The sequence below is a fragment of the Labeo rohita genome, chromosome 17 (assembly GCF_022985175.1).
Source record: "Labeo rohita strain BAU-BD-2019 chromosome 17, IGBB_LRoh.1.0, whole genome shotgun sequence".
Lineage (NCBI taxonomy): Eukaryota > Metazoa > Chordata > Actinopteri > Cypriniformes > Cyprinidae > Labeo > Labeo rohita.
The window spans coordinates 19,528,395-19,548,980 of NC_066885.1; the positions used below are offsets into that span (position 1 = coordinate 19,528,395).

The window sequence follows — 20,586 nt, forward strand, 5'->3', positions numbered from 1 at the left end:
TGCTGTTTAGCGGCGGGTGCGAGCGAGCATTGAAGCCACGGTTTGATTACGCAATTGGAAATAAGGCAGCGATGCGTGTGAAGGAAGTAGTCGAGCGATGGGAATTCGTAAATGTACGTGTGAACGGTGAGGGAGTGAGCTAGGATGGTGGCGTATGCACTTAAAGGGACAGTTCACTTAAAAAAAAAAGAGAGAATTTGTGTGATTTTTTTTTTTTTTTTGGACCCCGTTGATTTTCATTGTATTGACTAAAAAATGAATCTTCAAAGAAAGTCATATGTGACCTTGGACCACAAAACCAGACATAAGTAGCATGGGTATATTCATAGCAATAGCCAACAATACACTGTATGGGTCAAAATTATCGTTTTTTCTTTTATGCCAAAAATCATTAGGATATTATGCAATTTTACGCAACTGGAAATAAGGCAGTGATGCATGTGAAGAAAGTAGTTGGGCGTTGGGAATTAGTAAATGTGTGTGAATGGTGAGGGAGTGAGGTAGAATGGTGGCGTATGCACTTAAAGGGACAGTTCACTTAAAAAAAAAAGAGAGATTTTGTGTGATTTTTTTTTATATTTCTTTTTTTTCAACCCCATTGATTTTCACTGTACTGACTAAAAAATGTATCTTCAAAGGAAGTCATATGCGACCCTGGACCACAAAACCAGTCGTAAGTAGCATGGGTATATTTGTAGCAATAGCCAACAATACACTGTATGGGTCAAAATTATCGATTTTTCTTTTATGCCAAAAATCATTAGGATGTTACGCAATTTTACGCAACTGGAAATATGGTAGTGATGCCTGTGAAGGACGTAGTCGGGTGTTGGAAATTAGTACATTTGTGTGTGAATAGTGAGGGAGTAAGGTAGAATGGTGACGTATGCACTATAAGGGACAGTTCACTTAAAAAAAGAGAGAATTTGTGTGATTTTTTTTTTTGGACCCCATTGATTTTCATTGTATTGTATCTGTTATCAAAGAAAGTAATATGTGACTGTGGACCAGAAGACCAGACGTAAGTAGCGTGGGTATATTTGTAGCAACAGCCAACAATAAATTGTATGGGTCATAATTAGTGATTTTTTTTTTTTTATGCCAAAAATCATAATTAAGATATTAAGTAAAGATCATGTTCCATGAAAATATCTGGTAAATTTCCTACCATAAGTATATCAAAACTTAATTTTTGATTAGTAATATGCATTGCTAAGAACTTCATTTGTACAATTTTTTTTTTTTGAATATTTAGATTTGTTTGCACCTATGGATTCTAGATTTTGGAAAGCTTATTTATTCCGTTTTCAGGTGATGTATAAATCTCATTTTTAAAAAATTGATCCTTATGACTGGTTTTGTGGTCCAGGGTCACATATAGGTTTGTAACTACAACCTGGTGAGTAAATGATGCCAGAATGTTCATTTCTCTGAGAATCGTCCCTTTAACATAAGTAAATTAAAATACAGCGACAGACCTGCACTCTGAAGTACCGCTATTTCAGAACAGAGAGAATAATATAACAGAGTAATGCATGAAAGCATCGATCATGATAAACACAAGGGCTTATTTGAGTAAGGCCACATTTTATGTGCAAAATATGCAGGGAGGAAAGAATGAGGCGAAAAGGAATATGCTGATGCCAGTTTGCAAGACACAATGGCTCTTCGGCCTTAGAAGTACAGAAGAGGTTCTGTGGAGGGAAATTCTCTATACCTGAGGGACTGCAACAAAAGAGGCAGAGGGGGAAATTCAGAAAAGGAAAAAAAAAAAGGAAGGGAGAACATTTTGGACACAGTGAAGGTAGCAGACATTTAAATGTGAATTTACATTCAAATATGAAATATGGTGATGAGGAGGAGGACACTCAGATGTTGAGACGTCCATGTGAGAGAGAAGAGAGCACTGTATTTGAACCAGGATTGCTTTTCAATCTCTTTGAATATGGATTGGCTAAAAAGTCATTCAAGATCAACGCACAGGTCAGTGACAAATAAGTGACTACAATGAAGAAAATGAAAAATCGATATATTTTTATACAAATGATCTAAAAACATATAAAATTTCAAATAACTTACACTAAACATTAAAATATTGTATTATCTATATTATCTTTTTATTTTAAATATACTATTTAAATATAATTATATATAAAGATTCCTAACTCTTATTCTCATATGTGACCCTGGACCACAAAACCAGTTGTAAGTAGCACGGGTATATTTGTAGAATTGTATGGGTCAAAATTATCGATTTTGCCAAAAATAATTAGAATATTAAGTACAGATCATGTTCCATGAAGATATTTTGTAAATTTCCTACCGTAAATATATCAAAACTGAATTTTTAATTAGTAACATGCATTGCTAAGAACATCATTTGGACTATTTTAAAGGTGATTTTTAGATTTTTAGATTCTCAATATTTAGATTTTTTTGCACCCTCAGATTCCAGATTTTCAAATGGTTGTATTTCAGCCTTCAGATGATGTATAAATCTCAATAAAAAAAAAATTGACCCTTATGACTTTTTTTGTGGTTTTGTGGTCCAGGGTCACATATTAAATACATGTTTATCATAAAAGATATCTGTTTAAATCATTGTATTTACAAAGTGCATTTTTAAATGTATTTTTGGAACACATTCATAGATTTGGACTAACAACTACAACAAAAAAATAATAACAATAAAATAAATGTCATGTCATCGACCCACTTGTACCGAGTTTCCTTCTAAATGCCAGATTTTCTGTAAATCTGCATATGTGAAGTACTGCTGTTCTGTTCAGCTTTGCACTGTGTGAAGAGGACACTTTCTCTGTTTAAAACATAGCCAATCACTTTATTCATAAGCAACACACTGGGCACGACCATATACGGGCCGTGTCGCCTTGCCACCGCATCGATAATAATTTACATCATGATTAGGCTGGCGTACAGGACCGAGGCAATATGTTGCACATCTTCGAGAGCCGCCTGTTTAACTCCCAGCCCTGTTTGGACGCGTAGATGTGAGGTTATAATTCCTCAGAGCCGACCGACAGCTCAAATCCAATCCCATTTTCCTGCCTGCTTACTGTCTGATGAAGATGATGCCCCCCTGAACTGATATTTTGGGGTGGGGTTTCAGGGGAGGGCCGTTTGGAGCCTGTCTGTGAACTTTGTATGAACCTCTAGACTAAAAAAAAAAAAAAAAAGAAATCATAATATGATGACAGGCCTGTTCTACCTCCCAGCAAATTTGCTGTTGGAGATGGGAGGACTGAAATAGAGTTTGGTTTGTATAATTACGTCCATCTATCTTTATATTCCACCAGCATATCACAAATTGAAAATACTAAAAATTGACTGTTCATTCTGATGGTTAATGATTGGCGTAGACACGGCGATGATTTATTGGTTACTTACTGATGTGACACATTTGCATCTTATTAGATGGAGATTACTAGGAGGCCCTTTCAGATTGCAGGACGCGGCCCTTCACAAACCGCCTGATGGATTGATTTGATTTGCAAATGTAATCAAACTAATAAGAGGGAAAAATGAGCAATAATGCCTTGTTTTTTCAACGGGCAATCACACAGGGCCGCCCCCCGCTGGCTGTGGGGCAGACACAGGGCCTGATGGGTTGCTAAGAATGCAGCGCTGGTGAGAGGCCAGAAGGTTACTGTCACACCTATTCAGCTCTCTTGCAGCCTTTATAAAGCAAATGCGTCCTTTATAAAGAGCGACACGCAAGAGGACGGATAAACACAGGCATAATGCGGAGCTTTGCACTCACGCTCACATTTGTTTTCACATGACAAAGCATGATGCAAATCTGACTTCTGTCAGGTGCATTTCCAACAGGCTGAGACAGACGTGTTTACATGTGAGGTGTGGTGGAGGCTGGGTATTGTGTGTGACGGACAATCACTCCATATTCTGTGATGCATAGTCTACTAGAAAAAAAAAGGGATAGAGAACATCTATATTAATTTCAAGGAGGAAATCAATGCTTAAATATGGCAAGTAATAATCACATGAAGACATTCATCATGTGTTCAAAATCAATTCCTCCTGAATTGGAAATATATACATATACATACATATATATTATACACACACACACACACACACTATGGATAACATTTTTTAATCTAATTAATTACATGATGTTTCGATTAATTAATCAAATTGCAAAATAAATTTTTTAAAATACCACACAAGATTATTGAAAAAACAATTTTTCTGTTAATTGAGAACATGTCAAGTAGACATTACAAATTGTAGCTTTAGAAAGAAATATCTTATTTGATTCAACATAAAATTTATTATGCAAATGCATTTAGGCTCCAACGGCCTAATGTAAACTATGGAACACAGAAGATAATTTGAGAAAAATCTGTTTGTACAATGATAAACGAACAGATTTTTTTGTATTTTTGTTCGTACAATGAATGTCATTGGTAACAAAAACAACTTTGTTACCAACAGTCTTCATAATACATTTATTTTTATAATATTTGTATTATATATTCCGTATTTATTTATTTAAATGACATGATACTCTAAATAAGAAACTAAATCTGCCAGCAAGTGACTGTAAATGTGACCGTAAAAGAGTCATTCATTCATTCGATTTGTTCAAACGACTCATTCATTCAGGAATGAAGTAAATGGCTCTCTTTATGTATGGGCCTTTGAATCATTGATTCACACGATTCATTCAAAACGCGAGTTCATTCAGAAACTAAACACTGTTGTATTGCTCAGAGATGTGCAGCAATTCTGCTATGTTTTCAAAGGTAATATGTTCTCTGCAAAACTGACCAAAAACATATAATATTGTGTTTAAAATAACACATATCAACTTCTTATTTACTGAACTGTTGTATAAAATTACACTTAAGCTCATTATAGATCGGGACAAAATCACCAGTCGAGCCATATTGCTCTTGCTGCCCTTGTGGTACTGTGTGATATGTGATATATATAAATAAATATGAGAAAAAACACATACAAGGGCATTTTTTTGCATCAATATCTTGAATTTTAGGGCATAACTGCATATATAGAGTTGTTTCTCTGCATCATATTTTGTCAATAGTCAAAGATGATGTACAGGTCTGGGGGTGGGGCCAGTGCATTAAAATATTTTAATTGCCTTATTTTTTAATAACTAATTAAGTTAACGCGTTACACTAACAGCCCTAACATACACACACACACACATCTTTTTTTCTCATCTTTTCCTCATCCTCATGTTGCTCAAAACATTTGCACCATATTTACATACATTTACAGTGGAGGTAAAGACTATCAGTGGCTAAAAACACAGCAAAAGATGAAGCGAGGGATCAGCGTGCAGAAAAAGAAACACATAGTTCACATATTGACATGCACAGAAAGGACAAATCCGTGCGTAATGGGGTAAAAGTAGAGTCAGGCATCATTCAGACACCCGAGTCAATAATGTCACAGACTGTAGGCAGCACATCAGTATGAAGATGTGGAACTCATCCAGTATTCTGTGCTGTGCTTATTTTCAAAGTACACTGAGGCTGCCTTTCCCTTAAAGGGACAGTTCATTTAAAAATGAAAATTCTGTTATTAATTACTCACCCTCATGTCATTCAAACCTAAGACTATTTTAACAATATCCTTGGATATTCTTGGATTTCATCAAAAATATCTTTGTATTCTGAAGATAAACAAAGGTCTTACTGGTTTGGAACAACACAAGGGTGAGTAATTAATGACAGAATTTTCATTTTTAGGTGAACTATTACTTATAACAATATGCCACAAACAAAACCTCCTGTTTTGCCTATAGTAACCAATTTACAGATTTATACCACTTCAAAATAATAATGAAAAACACAACTGAAGAGAGCTTATGTGATCACAACCTTTGAACTACGCTAAAACGGCAACATAAAAAGCACAATCTCTTTGACACACATTTCTCCAATCCTTTGCTCTGTCTGTACAGCCTTTTTCTCTGAGTGTCAGACTTAATTTAGTGTGTCTCACTTTGCTGAATGTATCAGGAGTGAAACCCCTGCTAAAAGTGAAAATTTGATTTGCTAAAAGGAGCTTAGGGCATCTATTAATCAATATTTGCAGTGTGTCAGGCTGAGGGCGGTGACAGACAAGGCCTCATTTAGAGATTGGTTGGAGTGGGGATATCGGGTGAGGGTGGGGGTGTCACGAATGGGTTTTCTCCTCTCATCCAGGGCAGGGAAGAGGAGGAGGGTCCCAAAACTCACAACTGGGAAAGCACTGGCAGGCACGCCAGCATCAGCGAGGAGGAATAAGCGGGCTTACTCCAGTTTGCAGATAATTATGTTTACATATGATTAGCTCTTCCTCCAGTGGGTTCACGGAGCTAATGAGACACAACTAGCAAGCACGTTCAGTCAAAATGAGACTGGAGTGAAAAAGAGGGAGGGACTAAATTGAGAATAAAAGGCATGACTGTGTGTTTTCATGACACATCAAATGACTTTTAAATCCATAGTTTCACAGCAGAAGTTGTGAGCTAGCAGTATGAATTTAATGTCATTATACAAACAATACAGCGGACCACATACTGCGGAATGTATACACGTCTATATACACGTTTCAATGGTTGCACTCAAAAAAAGACAGAGCATGATATATGTAGAACAATTCATGAACAAATGACTCTTATGAGTCAGTTCTTTTACACACACACACACACAAAAATAGGTTTAAAGGTATTAGTTTGAATCAGATTTAGGTTGTTTCGGTGGCCAAAATAAGTTGTCTTGAACTTTGCATCTGGCTGGATCTAATGAAGCAACATTTAAAATAAAATAAAATAAAATAAAATAATAGGCCAACAATATGACTGGTGTCAAAATATTTGACTCTCAAATCACATTTTCATTCAAAATAAAATAAAATAAAATAAAATAATAAAACACAACTGGCCGATAATATGACTGGTTATCTGGCTGACTCTCATGAAGTAACATTTTCATGATAAAATAAGATAAAATAAAATAAAATGATGACAATATGACTGGCGTCAACATATCTGGCTAACTCTCATGAAGTAACATAAAATATAATAAAATAAAATAAAATAAAATAAAATAAAATAAAATAAAATAAAATAAAATAAACAGACAATATGACTGGTGTCAACATATCTGTCTGGCTCTCATGAAGTAACATTTTAATTAAAAATAAAATAAATTAATAATAAAATAAAATAAAATAAAATAAAATAAAATAGGCCGACAATACGACTGGTGTCAACATATCTGTCTGGCTCTCATGAAGTAACATTTTCATGATAAAAAAACAAAACAAAACAAAACAAAAAAAATAAAAAATAAATAAATAAATAAATAAATAAATAAATAAAAAAATAAAATAAAATAAAATAAAATAGGCCAACAATACGACTGGTGTCAACATATCTGTCTGGCTCTCATGAAGTAACATTTTCATGATAAAACAAAACAAAACATAAAACAAAAAACAAAACAAAATAAAAATAAATAAATAAAATAAAATAAAATAAAATAAAATAAAATAAAATAAAATAAAATAAAATAATAGGGCAACAATATGACTGGTGTTAACATATCTGGCTGGCTTTCATGAAGTAACATTTTCATGATAAAATAAGATGAAATATAATAAATAATATTAAAATAAAAATAAAACAATATGACAGATGTCAACATATCATGTGGATGCACATGATTTTACACATATTTATTCCAAAAGTACTATTTATTTATTATAACTTTTTACCTTTTTACTAATCACTAATACGTTATGCACATGACAATATGTAGTTAAAGATAAACATTTACAGTTCTTTAAATAAATTCTATTTTAATTTCCATTTAAAAATATTTGAAAAGCATTAAGCCATGAAATTAAAATATATATATTTAAAATATAAATAATAATAATAATAATATGAAATAAATTTACATATATTTCTATTCGATAACATATAGTTATTATTAAAATTATTTATTTTAAATAATTAATTTAATGATTTATTGCTTTAATAATAATAAAACAAACAAACAAATAAATAAATAAATAAATAAATAAACATGCTCACATATACATATAATTATAGAAAACACTTGTATGAAATGTCGATTATTCCAGCACTGTATTACAACACCAAGAGTGATCGTAAGACCTCTATCTCCGTTGTGTTTTTCCATCCTAAAGATTAGGGGCTGGGAAAGGGCTCATGGAGAAAGCAAACCTATGCTTTAGATAAATCCCTCGCTCAGCTCCTGATTAAGACATCGCACCGGCTGCCCGACGCCTGAGACAGGGCGCGAGTGAAATAAATAAAGCATAAAAACTATAAAACACGCATGTTGCATTCACGGCTGCAGCCTTGAGGCAGTTGTGCACGCTTTGCCAGGGTAACTTTAATTGCTATTGTTCGTATCCAGAACAGGCCACTAAGCCTGTACACACAGGTCAGCCAATAATGATGACACCTCAATCACGTCTGCAGATTGCACTGAGTAAGCACCTCCTGTTTTTTTTTTTTTCCTAACGAGGTTTCCGGGCGAATATGCTAATCCCACGGCGCGTCTGTCCGGCGAGCACGTAATCGTCTTATTATGCCCCGAGAAACCTCGCTGCGATATTTGAGTAGGAGTCGGGCTTCCGTGACTCTCTCCTTCTCCTGAACCTATTACGAATGCACTGGCCCTGACAATTGAAGGAGCGAGAGAGAGGCCTGGCCGAGGGAGAGAGGGACAGGAAGGTGTAGAGAGCGAGAGAGGAAAAAAAAAAAAAAAAAAAATGGAGGTGGGGGGAGGCAGAGGAATGAAGTGGAGTGTGGCAGTACCTCGGTATCTACATAAAAGAGATTAGAGTCGACAGGGTTCCATTTTACAGCTCAATCATATTGTGTTAGCACGCGCTTATCCGCGTGCCAGTGAAAATTGAAAGGGAAATAAAGAAAGAGAGAAAGTCCCCGAGATAGGACCAAGAATGGGAGAAGCCCGAGCAATTTCAGCCTGCATAAAGGGCCTGTAATAGTGAGGGTCCTGTCATGCTAAAAAGCCAGTGCCGGTCCGTGCGCCGGCCATTCTTGTAGCCCGCTCGTCAAGTCAAGTGCGACCGCCCGCCATTGTGTGCCGCTGTGTTACGATAAGGCATGTCACAACTGTATGACAGCACGTTTTCATTTATTTTTATAGCTTCTGGTCGGCGTGAGGTGACTCTAATTCTATTTACAGATTTTTTTTTTTTCTTGCTCCTGTCTTTTTCCACTACAAACATTTGCTCTATCAAATGCTAAAATAAAACTACTGCCTCAATGTAGATTTATTTTTTTAATTGTTCCTCTAATTCTATTTACAGATCATTTTTTTATTTTACTTTTCTTTACAGAGGTTTTTTGTTCCCTCCATTTTTCAATACAGACTTTTCTTCAAATTTTGCTTTTCCCACCTTTATCTGCGACAAAAATTCTGTTTCCTCTGCCCTGCACAGCTTAAATTTTAAAATGATTAAGTCCTCAATACAGGACATTTTTGTGTATTTTTATTCTTCCTCTAATTCTATTTCCTTTTTTGTCCTGATTTTTCTTCACATTTTGCTTTTCCCGCCTTTTTCTGCTACAAAAATTCAGTTTTCTCTCCCCCACATTGCTCAAATATTAAAATAATTACAACCTCAATACAGAAAATTTTTGTGTTTTCATTTACTTCCTCCATTTATATTTCCAGTTTGTTTGTTTTTTCAGATTTTTCTTACAATTTAGCTTTTCCCACCTTTTTATGCTACTAAAATAAGGTTTCTCCTCCCCCGCACAGCTTAAATGTTAAAATAATTAAAGCCTCGATAGAGTACATTTTTTGTGTATTTTTATTCTTTCTTTAATTCTATTTCCTCCTTTTCACCCCTGATTTTTACAGGACATTTTTGTGCATTTTTATTCAGCATCTAATTCTATTTCCTTTTTCTTCAGATTTTTTCTGCTATAATTTGTTTCCTCTCCCATGCACAGCTTAAATGTTAAAATAATTAACATATACAGGAAATTTTTATTTTTATTCATTTTCTAATTCTATTTCTTTTTCTTTTTTTCTTTTCCAGCCTTTTTCTGCTACAAAAAAATGACAGCCTCAATACAGAATATTTTTATGTATTTTTATTCTTCCTCTAATTCTATTTCCTCATTTTTCCAGATTTTTCTTTAAATATTGTTTTTTTCCCCGCCCTTTTCTGCTACAAAAATTCAGTTTCCTCTGCCCCGCACAGCTTAAATTTTCAAATGATTAAGACCTCAATACAGGACATTTTTGTGCATATTTATTCTTCTTCTGATTTTCTATTTCTATTTTCTATTCTATTTCTTTCTATTTCCTTTTTTCCAGATTTTTTTGTTTGCTTTTCCCGCCTTTTTCTGCAACAAAAAATTTGTTTCCTCTCCCCTGCACAGCTTATGTTAAAATAATTAAAGCCTCGATAGAGGATGTTTTTTATGTGTATTTTTATTCTTCCTTTAATTCTATTTCCTTATTTCCCCCTGATATTTCTTAAAATTTTGCTTTTCTCACCCTTTTCTGCTACAAAAATTCAGTTTCCTCTCCCTCACACAGCTTAAATGTTAAAATAATTACGAAAAACAATACAGGAATTTTCTGTGAATTTTTTATTCTCATTCTTATGCTATTTAATTTTTTTGTTTCATATTTTTATTTGAAATGTTGCTTTTTCCAACTTTTTCTGCTACAAAAATGCTGTGACCTCTCCCCCACAGCTTAAATGTTAAAATAATTACAGCTCCAATACAAGACATTTTTGTGTATTTTGTGTTCTATTTACATAGTTTCTTCTGTTTTTTTTATTATTTAAAAACACTGACTCTTTTCTCTCTACCTGTGCAGCTTAAATGTTAAAATAAAAGTACATCCCTAATACAGCACATTTTCATTTTTTATTCCCCTTCTAATTTTATTTACAGTTTTTTTGTTTAGATTTTTCTTCAGATTTTCCAGGTTTTTAATTTCTTCCTTTCCCACTACAAACATGAAATATAACGTAATATTTCCACTAATAAAATTACAGCCTGAATGCGTAACATTTTCATTTGTTTTTATTCTTCTTGGCTGATGCGAGGGGACTCTAATTCCATTTACAGATAAAAGTACAGGTTTTTCATTCCGCTACAAACATTTGCTCTTTCCTCTCCTCCCGTGCAGCTTAAACGCTAAAATAAAATTACAGCCTGAATACTTTAATCTCGCAAATGAGATTCCTCACCCTAATCCACATTATGTAATTTTCTGCTTTTTCCACCCTCGTATTGAGTTAATATCACATTTCCAAATCCTCACGTCTCCTATAATGCCAGACTTACAGGAACGGGCGACGCCGGGGTTTTGTTCAGGCACCTTCTCTCGCAGCGTGTTTGTAAACCATATCGAATGTTTTCACGGCCTATACGAGCATGTAAATGATCAGAGGAGGGAGAAGGGGCGAAGCCTCGGCGCATTAAAAAAGCAATCAGAGAGGAGCGGCCGTGTCTGCGCCGCCGGCGGAGGGAGCTGCCGTCGAGGCGTCTTTAACTCCATTCCGCAAAACACAGACTGCTTCATTATCCGCCAGCTCTCTGCAGCGGCAGCTCCAGTAATACTGAGTGATGTTTAAATTAGTTTACAATTTGCCTGCTCCTCGCCTAGGACAGATCGTAAGCGAAGGCGCTCAGAAATGTCAGCGGCGCTCCTAACCACCGTAACAAATTGTTGCCCGTACGCTGCACACCTAATGACTTCAAATTAGCTTCTGTGCGAGAGGCTGACAGTTTGTTACGTCTGTTAGCAACATAGCCGCCGTATCATGAGCCATAAATTGGTTTGGGCTCTCGGGGAGAATGGAGGCCTTCATCAATTTGATTAAAAAAAATTACTGTACCATAGAAACCGCAGAGACAAACTAGTTGGAAAAGAGAGAAATGCGCACACGGAGCTGTTAGGGGAGGTTAACAGGAGGCCGTTTACAGAGCCTGTCCGTCAAAAAATATCACTCTCTGTTTTGAGTATGAAGAGAACTTTATGCTGTTTCTCACACTTTTCTTTGGAAATTTGGAAATCGGGATACGGTGGCAATCGGAGCGCGAGGTGCAGGAGGAGATGAGAGCCGCAGGAATACCTGCTCCGGAGATGAGGGGGCTCCTTCCTCTTCAAACAGACACAGAATTGCCTGCCGAGGTCTAATCATACAATCATCTCTCTTCTGCTGAGCAATCGTTCATAGAATGTGAACTCTGACGCCAATCGAGAGACTCCTCTGTTTGCTTTCTGAGCAGACATGGCCTATGAAATGAACTAACACATATAAACACTGTGGAGAAAAAAAAAACTATGAATGTGCAAATGTATACACACAGAGAGGCAGAAGTGCATATACAGCCTGAGACATAACGGATACTTCTTAGCCTGAAAAATACGACTGGAGAAATCATAAATTCTCTTGTATATGGTGTAATACACTATGCTATGAAATACTGAGGGTCCACATTTATTAATTTTTCTTTTTTGCTATACCTGCCAAAGATGAGCGAATTGTGAAATTGAATCAATATTTCGAACCACAACTTTAGATAATCAAGAAAACTTTCTTTTAACTGGTTTTCCACACATAAATTATTGAGACCGAATAATAGCCACTACATTCCACCATACTTTACTGTAGTACATTATAAAATACTATATACGTAGTACATATAAATATACACTACCATTAAAATGTTTGAGAATTAAAAAAAAGTTTTATTTATTTCTTATTTTTTGAAAGAAGGATCGTCTGCTTACCAAGGCCAGTGCATTTAAGTAAAAACAGTAAATAATGTTTTTTATTATTATTATTATTATTATGAAAATTTGGATAGTTTATACCCCAAACCATTAATATAATATAATATAATATAATATAAATAATATAATATAAAATAAACTTTATGTAAAAGAATAAAATAAAATAATAAAACAAAATAAAATATAAACAGAAGAATGTTGTGTATAATCATATATATCTTGTTATTTTTTATATCTTGTTATTATTTTTACGTATTTTTTTTTACATGTTAATATAGTTTATAGTAATATTGCCAACTTTTTAATTAATATAGTTTTTTTTTTTTAATATTAAAAATATAATATAATATAACATAATATAATCATTCAAAAGTTCGGAAATAAGCATTACAATAATAATAATAGTAATAATAATAATAATTTTGAATGAAGTATCTTATGCTCACCAAGGCTAGTGCATTTATTTGAGTAAACATTAATACTGTGATTTTTTTTTACAGTAATATTGTCAACTTTTTTTTTTTTTTTTACAATTTAATATAGTTTATTATGTTATTTATTCTGACGATGAAAATTTGGATAGTTTGTAAGCCAAAGAACTTAATATAATATAATATAATATAATATAATACAATATTAGCATCATACAATGCTATACTACAGCATGCAGTCTGCTTTACTATACTATGTACATAAATGTGCCACATTCCAGAAGCTCCAGCGGTGTGACTTCCTGCACACAGGGAAAATCCCATTAAATCCACAGGGCAAGTCTGGGTCAATCTGGCATGGAGCAGCAGAAATAACCTCCCAATCCTGCATCTCGTGCCTGGCAGGAAATTGGCACTCTGATGAGCTTTAAGCCCATTTTATGGCTTGTGTGGCACTATTGCCCGGGGCCAGTATTAGCACAGTCATATCTACAGCACAAGGCGAACTACAACACAACTTCCCGCGCAGCAAAAAAGGCGTTAACATGTTTTGGTTAAAAGAGAGGATGAATAAACCTCATAAAAGAACCTGGGCATGTTCACATGCTGTGACCACTACGTCCCTTCCTCTTACTATTGTCTAATTTGAGAGCTTTCTTTCTCTTTACCTCATTTTGCTCTCGCTCCACAGTCAGTCACCTATGTGAAGCTCTTTTCAAACACTGAGTGCTGAAGTGTGGGCAGTCACTGTCTGTGACCAGGGCCGTCTCAGATTAAATGCAAAAGAAGGGCTTTGTTAAGAAGATTACTGGAAACTCCTCATTCTGTCTTGTGGAGATGGGCAATAAGCAGCAGCAGAGAGAGAGGAGGAGGGGGACACTTGTCTCAATCATGGTCAGTCATGCCATTATCGTTCATGGCTAATGTCAGGAATCCTTTCAGCAAGGCTGCTGGTTGGCTGAAACAGCAGGAGAAAATGCCTCCCCTTCGCGCCTGCGGATATAGCGCTATACTGAGGAAGGATTTAAGCTAAAACTAAACAAATTGATCCTTGTCTGCTGTCACAGAAGAAGGAAAAATGCTGACCTAAGGAATATGTCACCGGTGGCCTGGGTGATGGCAAATGCCCTTGATTGACAAGGCACAGCTTTGTTTAGAGATCAGGAGAGTTTTGCACTTGCTGAAAACAGCAATTACTCAAACGCATTTTACAGGTTTTGTTCAGAATGTGCACATACAGCGAAGAACAGAAGTCTGAGACTACACGGAAATTCTAGAACCTAAAATTAATTTGAACATTTTAAGATATCTAAACACATATGCTTCATGTATTTTATGTTTCTATAAATAGGCACAGAAAACAAATAAGAACAATAAAATAAAAAAAATATTGATCATTTGATTTTCTTGGACAAAAAAAAAAAACAAGATGCTCTTAGGATCACTCTCAAATCATGCTGAATAAAATGAATGCCAAACAAATATTTAAAAAGTACTTTCAAAAAATCATTTTCAGATTTTATTTAAGCTGTAACTTCATGTAACAATACTTTGTAAAGACTTTTTTTATAAATTAATATTAGAATTCTCAGACTTTGCTTTTTTTTAATAAATGAAATTACACTCTGAAATATTCTGGGTAACATATGGACAAACCCAACGATTGGGTTGTTTTGACCCAGCAGTTGGGTTAAATTTTTAACTTTCATTTTTTTTAACTTAACTATTGCTTAAAATTAATATAAGACTGACTTAAAAAATTAAAAATCAGACACATAATTATTAGAGGCATCAGCAATAATCAAAAGGTGACCATTTATATTTATATGTACATAAGCAATTAAAAAAAGTTTTTTATTATGCAATTATTCAACTTGTTCAACTTATTTATTCAACTTGTTAATAAATGTTAATTTATTAAACATTTATTAATAAATGTTAATTTCCAACCCCTTTTAGTTTCATTTTAAGCAAGACATACAGTCATTTTTAAGCAATAGTTGAGTTTAAAAAAAAAAAAAAAAAAGCATTTAACCCAACCGCTGGGTCAAAACAACCCAGCACTTGTTCAAATATGGACAAACCCAGAAAATGGAAAATTGTTTTGACCCAGCGGTTGGGTTAAATGTTTAACAACCCTGTTGTTTAAAATGACACTTGTTCAAAATATGGACAAACCCAGCAATAACCAAAGAAAATGGAAAAAATTGTATTGTTTAATTATTATTTATTTAACTTGCTAATAAATGTTAATTTAGGGAACATATTAATAAATGTTAATTTTAAGCAAGAAATATAGTCATTTTTAAATAATAATAAAACAATCCAGAAGGCTGGGTTAAACATTTAACCCAGCCACTGGGTTTACTCATATTTCACCCAGTGCTGGGTTGTTTTTAACCTAGCATGTAATTTACATGTTCAAATTGACATTTCCATCATATATTTAATATCCAGTTTGATGGTTTAAACCTGTATAAAATATCTACCTTGCTATTTTTCATCTAGACTGAACGTGTTACGCCCAGATCATCCAATCCACGGTTCACAGTGAGAGTTTGATGGTAGTTGTGTATAATATCTATCTCTGGTCATGTCCTACCTGGGATATGCTTGGCCCAGCCAATGTTGACCACCAGTTCCCTGTCTGCCAGGTCGCAGAGCGTGGTCAGGGCTTTGATGTCGCTGTCGGGCACGGTGGGGTCAGGCATGGCGTAGATCTTCTCAGGCTCCGCCACCAGCAAGTGAGACACAATCTTGTTATCTGCAAGGCAGCCAAAGGGGACTGTATTTGAACACCGAGGGGAGAACAAAGAAACAGATTGGGATTATACCAGCAAGGTCATATAGTGTTTGGTTCAGTAGCAAAGAAAGCAATCAGATAACATGAAATATTGGCAGAGCTGTTTTCTTTGGGTGGAAAGATGATGTTTGTGGCACTGAAAATGCTGTTTTCAATGAAAAATAAAAGCTTTTGGGTTTTTTTGTTTATTGGTTAGGAGAGAGTTTGATGGTGCAAAGCAGTGGTTGTGCTTTAATTTGCACATGTAAATGTACCAAAATAGTTTACCATAGAAAATTAATCTATAATTAATCTATATTTAAAAAATAAAATAAAATAAAATCCCAGCTGAGAACCACTGCTGCTTTTATAATACAACAATTCACATCCATCTGATTCTCACTGGGAATTATGCTGTGAATTGCGCATATACAGATAAGTGTTCGGGTTATTCTGTCAATCTAATGAGAGAAAGGACACACATTTCAGATCGGATTGCGTCGGTGAGAGAGATTGGAATAGGTAATTAGCGACACCCTTACAGTTAAATGAATTCATTTGCTGTTTAATCATCTATGTCAATGCAATATGATAGACAGACAGAACCCAAATACAGCATGGCAATCTCTGTGTGTGTGTCTGTGTCATCTGCAAAGCCCAGATGAATCACTTTAAACCCAGTGCATCTGTGTTTGAGGTCCGGGGACAAAACGGATCACTAAATTAAAAAGCATTAACTTCTGAGGTGTGTGTGTGTGTGTGTGTGTGTGGAGGAGGGGAAGAAATGGATCAATCAGCCCAGCCCTGCTACTCCAGGGAGTAGGGGAGCCTGTAAGTGCTATCTCTAGGTAAATCTTATTTAATGTTTCCCTAATTAGAATCAATGCAACCCAATTTCCAAACCCCATGCCTTTGTTATGTGCAAATAATCAATCAGGTAGGCTGGGACCATGGCTGCTTCTTACTGTTTGTGAAAACAGAGAAAGAGATAGAAAGGAATGAGAGAAAAGATACAGAGAGCTCAGAGACAGACTGATAAAAGCCTCTATTAATGGGCACTGGACTAAAATACGAAAACCCTTTACAAAACCTAGACATTCGTCTGTATGTCAATGGAACGGTGGACGTATTCTGGATCACAGACTGATAAAAAACATCAGCAGGGATTTAGGTTAGAAAAAAGATATTTAAATCTAAAACGGAAAGTAAATTCCCTTTAAGGCAAGTCTCAATTTGCATCCCAGGTGGCTATTTTCTATGTAGGTAATGGGTAAGGCTGCCCCCTAATAGTCGACTAACTAACTAACTAAATTTTACAGGAAGTGGCAAAGTCACGCAGTCCATGACGAATGGATTGTAAACGGCAGTACGGCAAAGGTAATAAAGTACATTGGGCAGGACATCCAAACGCTCACCTGTCATTCATCAATGTCGAATATGGCTTATCATCTAAAATATGTAAGTAGTAACAACTTTACATGGCCGCTTAATCTAATGTTAACCGAAAAATGTGCGCTATTTAAGTGTGGAGTGTGGAAACTGAATAGTAGCGTGTTCACTGCATGACAGATGGAGGCGTCGGTGCGGTCACTTAAAATACTCTGTCATTTTTCGTCATACAAATACATTTAATACATTTTTCGAATTTGTAAAGTCTCTTTGTTTATTTGTGAGCACTCACAATAACAACGAAATATTGCGCTTTTATAAAATAATGAAAGCAAACAGGATGTGCTTTCTGCCGTTTTGGTCTCTGACCTTGAAAAAAAAAAAAAATAAGACCAAAACTCTGCGATGTGTCTACTTTCAAATGAACCAACTCAAATGGAAAAAAAAATTCTCAGATTATGTAATTCGTATGAAACGTGCATACTGGCGCATCAACTACTGCGGAGATGATAAATCAGTGTCGCCGACTTCATCTCTTAAGCCCAAAACAAAGAAAACGCTAGTTTATCAATTAATTATTAAAATGTTAATGAAGCCTCCTTACTGTTTTTCCCTGACACATTCATAACTATCACTTCTGCCGTTATGCTGTGGCAAGCTTTATGCGTCTATGTAGGTAATTAAAGGCTCATTATTATGATTTAAATGGTTTATTAATAAATGTGATTAGTCGACTAATGCTTAAAATGAACGACTACTAGTCAACCAGAAAAATCTTTAGTTAAGTGCAGCCCTAGTAATGGGTAAAACCTACCAAAATATTTAAAACGGACTGTCAATATTACGTTTAAATAAAATATTTCAACAATGTGCACACAAAGAATGCAATGCAAATTGTAGAGTTAACAAACTGAAATTAAAAACCAGACTGGCTCTTATAACTGAAAAGTAGGAATGATGCCATATTGAGTGCTTTGTCTGCTTCATTTTCCAATGAGCGGTCCATCTCTTCCCCCTTATACTGTCTTCCAAAGTCTCCATCTTGCTAGCATACAATAGCAGAGAAAAAATGAAGTAATGAAAGTGGATGGGAGCTGGACATAGAGAATAAGCTTTAAAATAAGTTGCTTTGGGTGGCTGGAAATAAGCCTGAACCTGGAAGGAGGGATCAGTAGGATTAGGCGGAAGGTTATTCAGAGCGGCGTATTCCTAAAATGATTTCTACCACTGTAATAATTAAGATTATTTCCACTGCTATCATGCATAAAAGCATATTGTATTCCAGGAGAATATGCTACCATTAAGTAAAAAGGCTTTAGGGACAAATCTGTTAAGCGCTGCCGTGCTGTCTCTTTGCAGAGCAGTCTGACAGCGCGGAAGCTCCGGTATTGTGGGTTTGATGTCTTTGCCAGATTGGATTTAATCCGGATTAGGCCTCTCTCTCTCCCTCTCGCGCTCGCTCGCTCTCCCCTAACACACACACACATGCACAAACATCTTTGTCGATTGGCTCCGTCATATACTACATCTCTGTCTTTCTTGTTTTGTGTCCAATTTCCTGGTGCATTGGAAAGAAGGCAGGTCACCGTAAGGTGACATTGAGATATTAGCGAAAGATTCTGCGTTTTATCTTTGTTTTCAGGGTTGACAGATGCAAAAAACACAAACTTTAAATTTTAACAAATGGCCTGACTGTTTTTTAACTCACTTTCTTTCTTCTGCAGAGCACAAAAGAAGATATTTGAAAGAATTTCTTAAAATTTGTTTGTTTAAAACCAATTTGGACCCATTGACTTTCATTGTACTGCCAAAAGACATTCTTTAAAATATCTTCTATTAAGTTCTGCAGAAGAAAGCAAGTCATAAAGGTTTGGAACAACATACAGAAGAGTACATTTTGACAGAATTTTTATTTTTTACGAACTAAACAGACATGTCGCTTTAAAATTGTATTTGTATGAGAGAAAAATTCTTGAGGCTAAGAAAAAAAATGTAAAGACATTAAATTAATACAATGTTCTTACATGGCTTTTTGGGCGGCAGAGCCAGTTGTGGGTTCAAATAGGGGCTGTTTTCTGCATCTATCCGGCGTTTGTACTTCTGTCTTCCACCGCGCACGCGGTCCAGTCGAACACCTGATGAAAAAGAGGAGACAAGAAAAAACAACATTTACTTTTCACACATCATTCCAGCATGAACACAACCTCTTCAATAAAGCAGTCAGATAACTCGCGCTGTCACTTTAAAAGCACTGCGAGGGGAGAGGGCCGCTGTGAGCCCGCCATAAACGGCACGGCAGCTGTCAGTGGCCATTTCAGGGATGTGGACAGGAGATGACCAGCTGCTGACAGACAGGGGCACAGTCGCTCTCTCCATGTGACATCCGGACACGCACCTGCCCATCTCCCGCTCGTGGCGTGTGCGCATCTTTAGAGCACTCAGCTCACGGAAAAAATAACAGGTAAACAGCGGAGAGCCATTTGTGTTGCGCTGACACGCATTCTCAAAAGTGTTGGTGACAACAATTACAGGAGACGTTAACACTCAAAAGAGACGTTCGAGTACTCAAGCACTCGTGTGAAGCACCTCACCGTGTCTTTAAAGGCGTCCCGTTCTCCTTCATCATTCAAAGCTCCCGTCGATATTTCCCCCCCCAAAGAGCGCAAATAAAGTGTGATGGGTGGGTAATTTATTGAGGCGCGGCGGTTGTGAAAACATTCTGAATCCATCCATCGCAACCCGCGATTCTGATGAGTGGAGAGCCTTAAAGACCTGTCCCTGCTTTTAATTAATTGACATACAAAAGAGCCTTAATTTAATTATGCAACCCTCTCCAGGGGATGGGCGGTTTCCGTGGAAACCACTTAAAGGTGGCCCAGGACCCGTTTCATGTTGCATGCTGGAGAGGAACGGAATGGACATGAAGGCCCACTGGGTCGGCCCTCGTTTCACAATTAAAACACTGGAATTCTCGTTTATCTGAATGGCGCTCAATCGCCACCTCCGCTGGGCTTTCAGGACCTGACACTCTCTGAATAATTTAACAATGAGATGCACCTTTCTCATATTGAAGAGCGCTGACTGAAATTTTGAAGTGCTGCTTATGGGTTTGACCTGATTATATTTTAACTCAAGTAAATTTATGTCAATGGTATGG

The 20,586-nt window shown here is 35.8% G+C and overlaps 1 protein-coding gene across 14 annotated transcripts in view; it reads right to left on the reverse strand.

The window, feature by feature from the left end:
• Positions 1 to 20,586, reverse strand: part of esrrga (estrogen-related receptor gamma a) — a 212,192-nt gene that overhangs the window by 20,569 nt on the left and 171,037 nt on the right. For 13 of the 14 annotated variants that reach the window (XM_051133268.1, XM_051133261.1, XM_051133269.1 and 10 more), the window contains 2 exons: positions 19,454 to 19,564; positions 15,861 to 16,043 (listed from right to left, as the gene is read on the reverse strand). In XM_051133268.1, coding sequence (XP_050989225.1) covers positions 15,861 to 16,043; positions 19,454 to 19,564 — 294 coding nt within the window. The remainder of the gene's footprint in view (positions 1 to 15,860; positions 16,044 to 19,453; positions 19,565 to 20,586) is intronic. The other variant, XM_051133257.1, reaches the window with a different exon arrangement.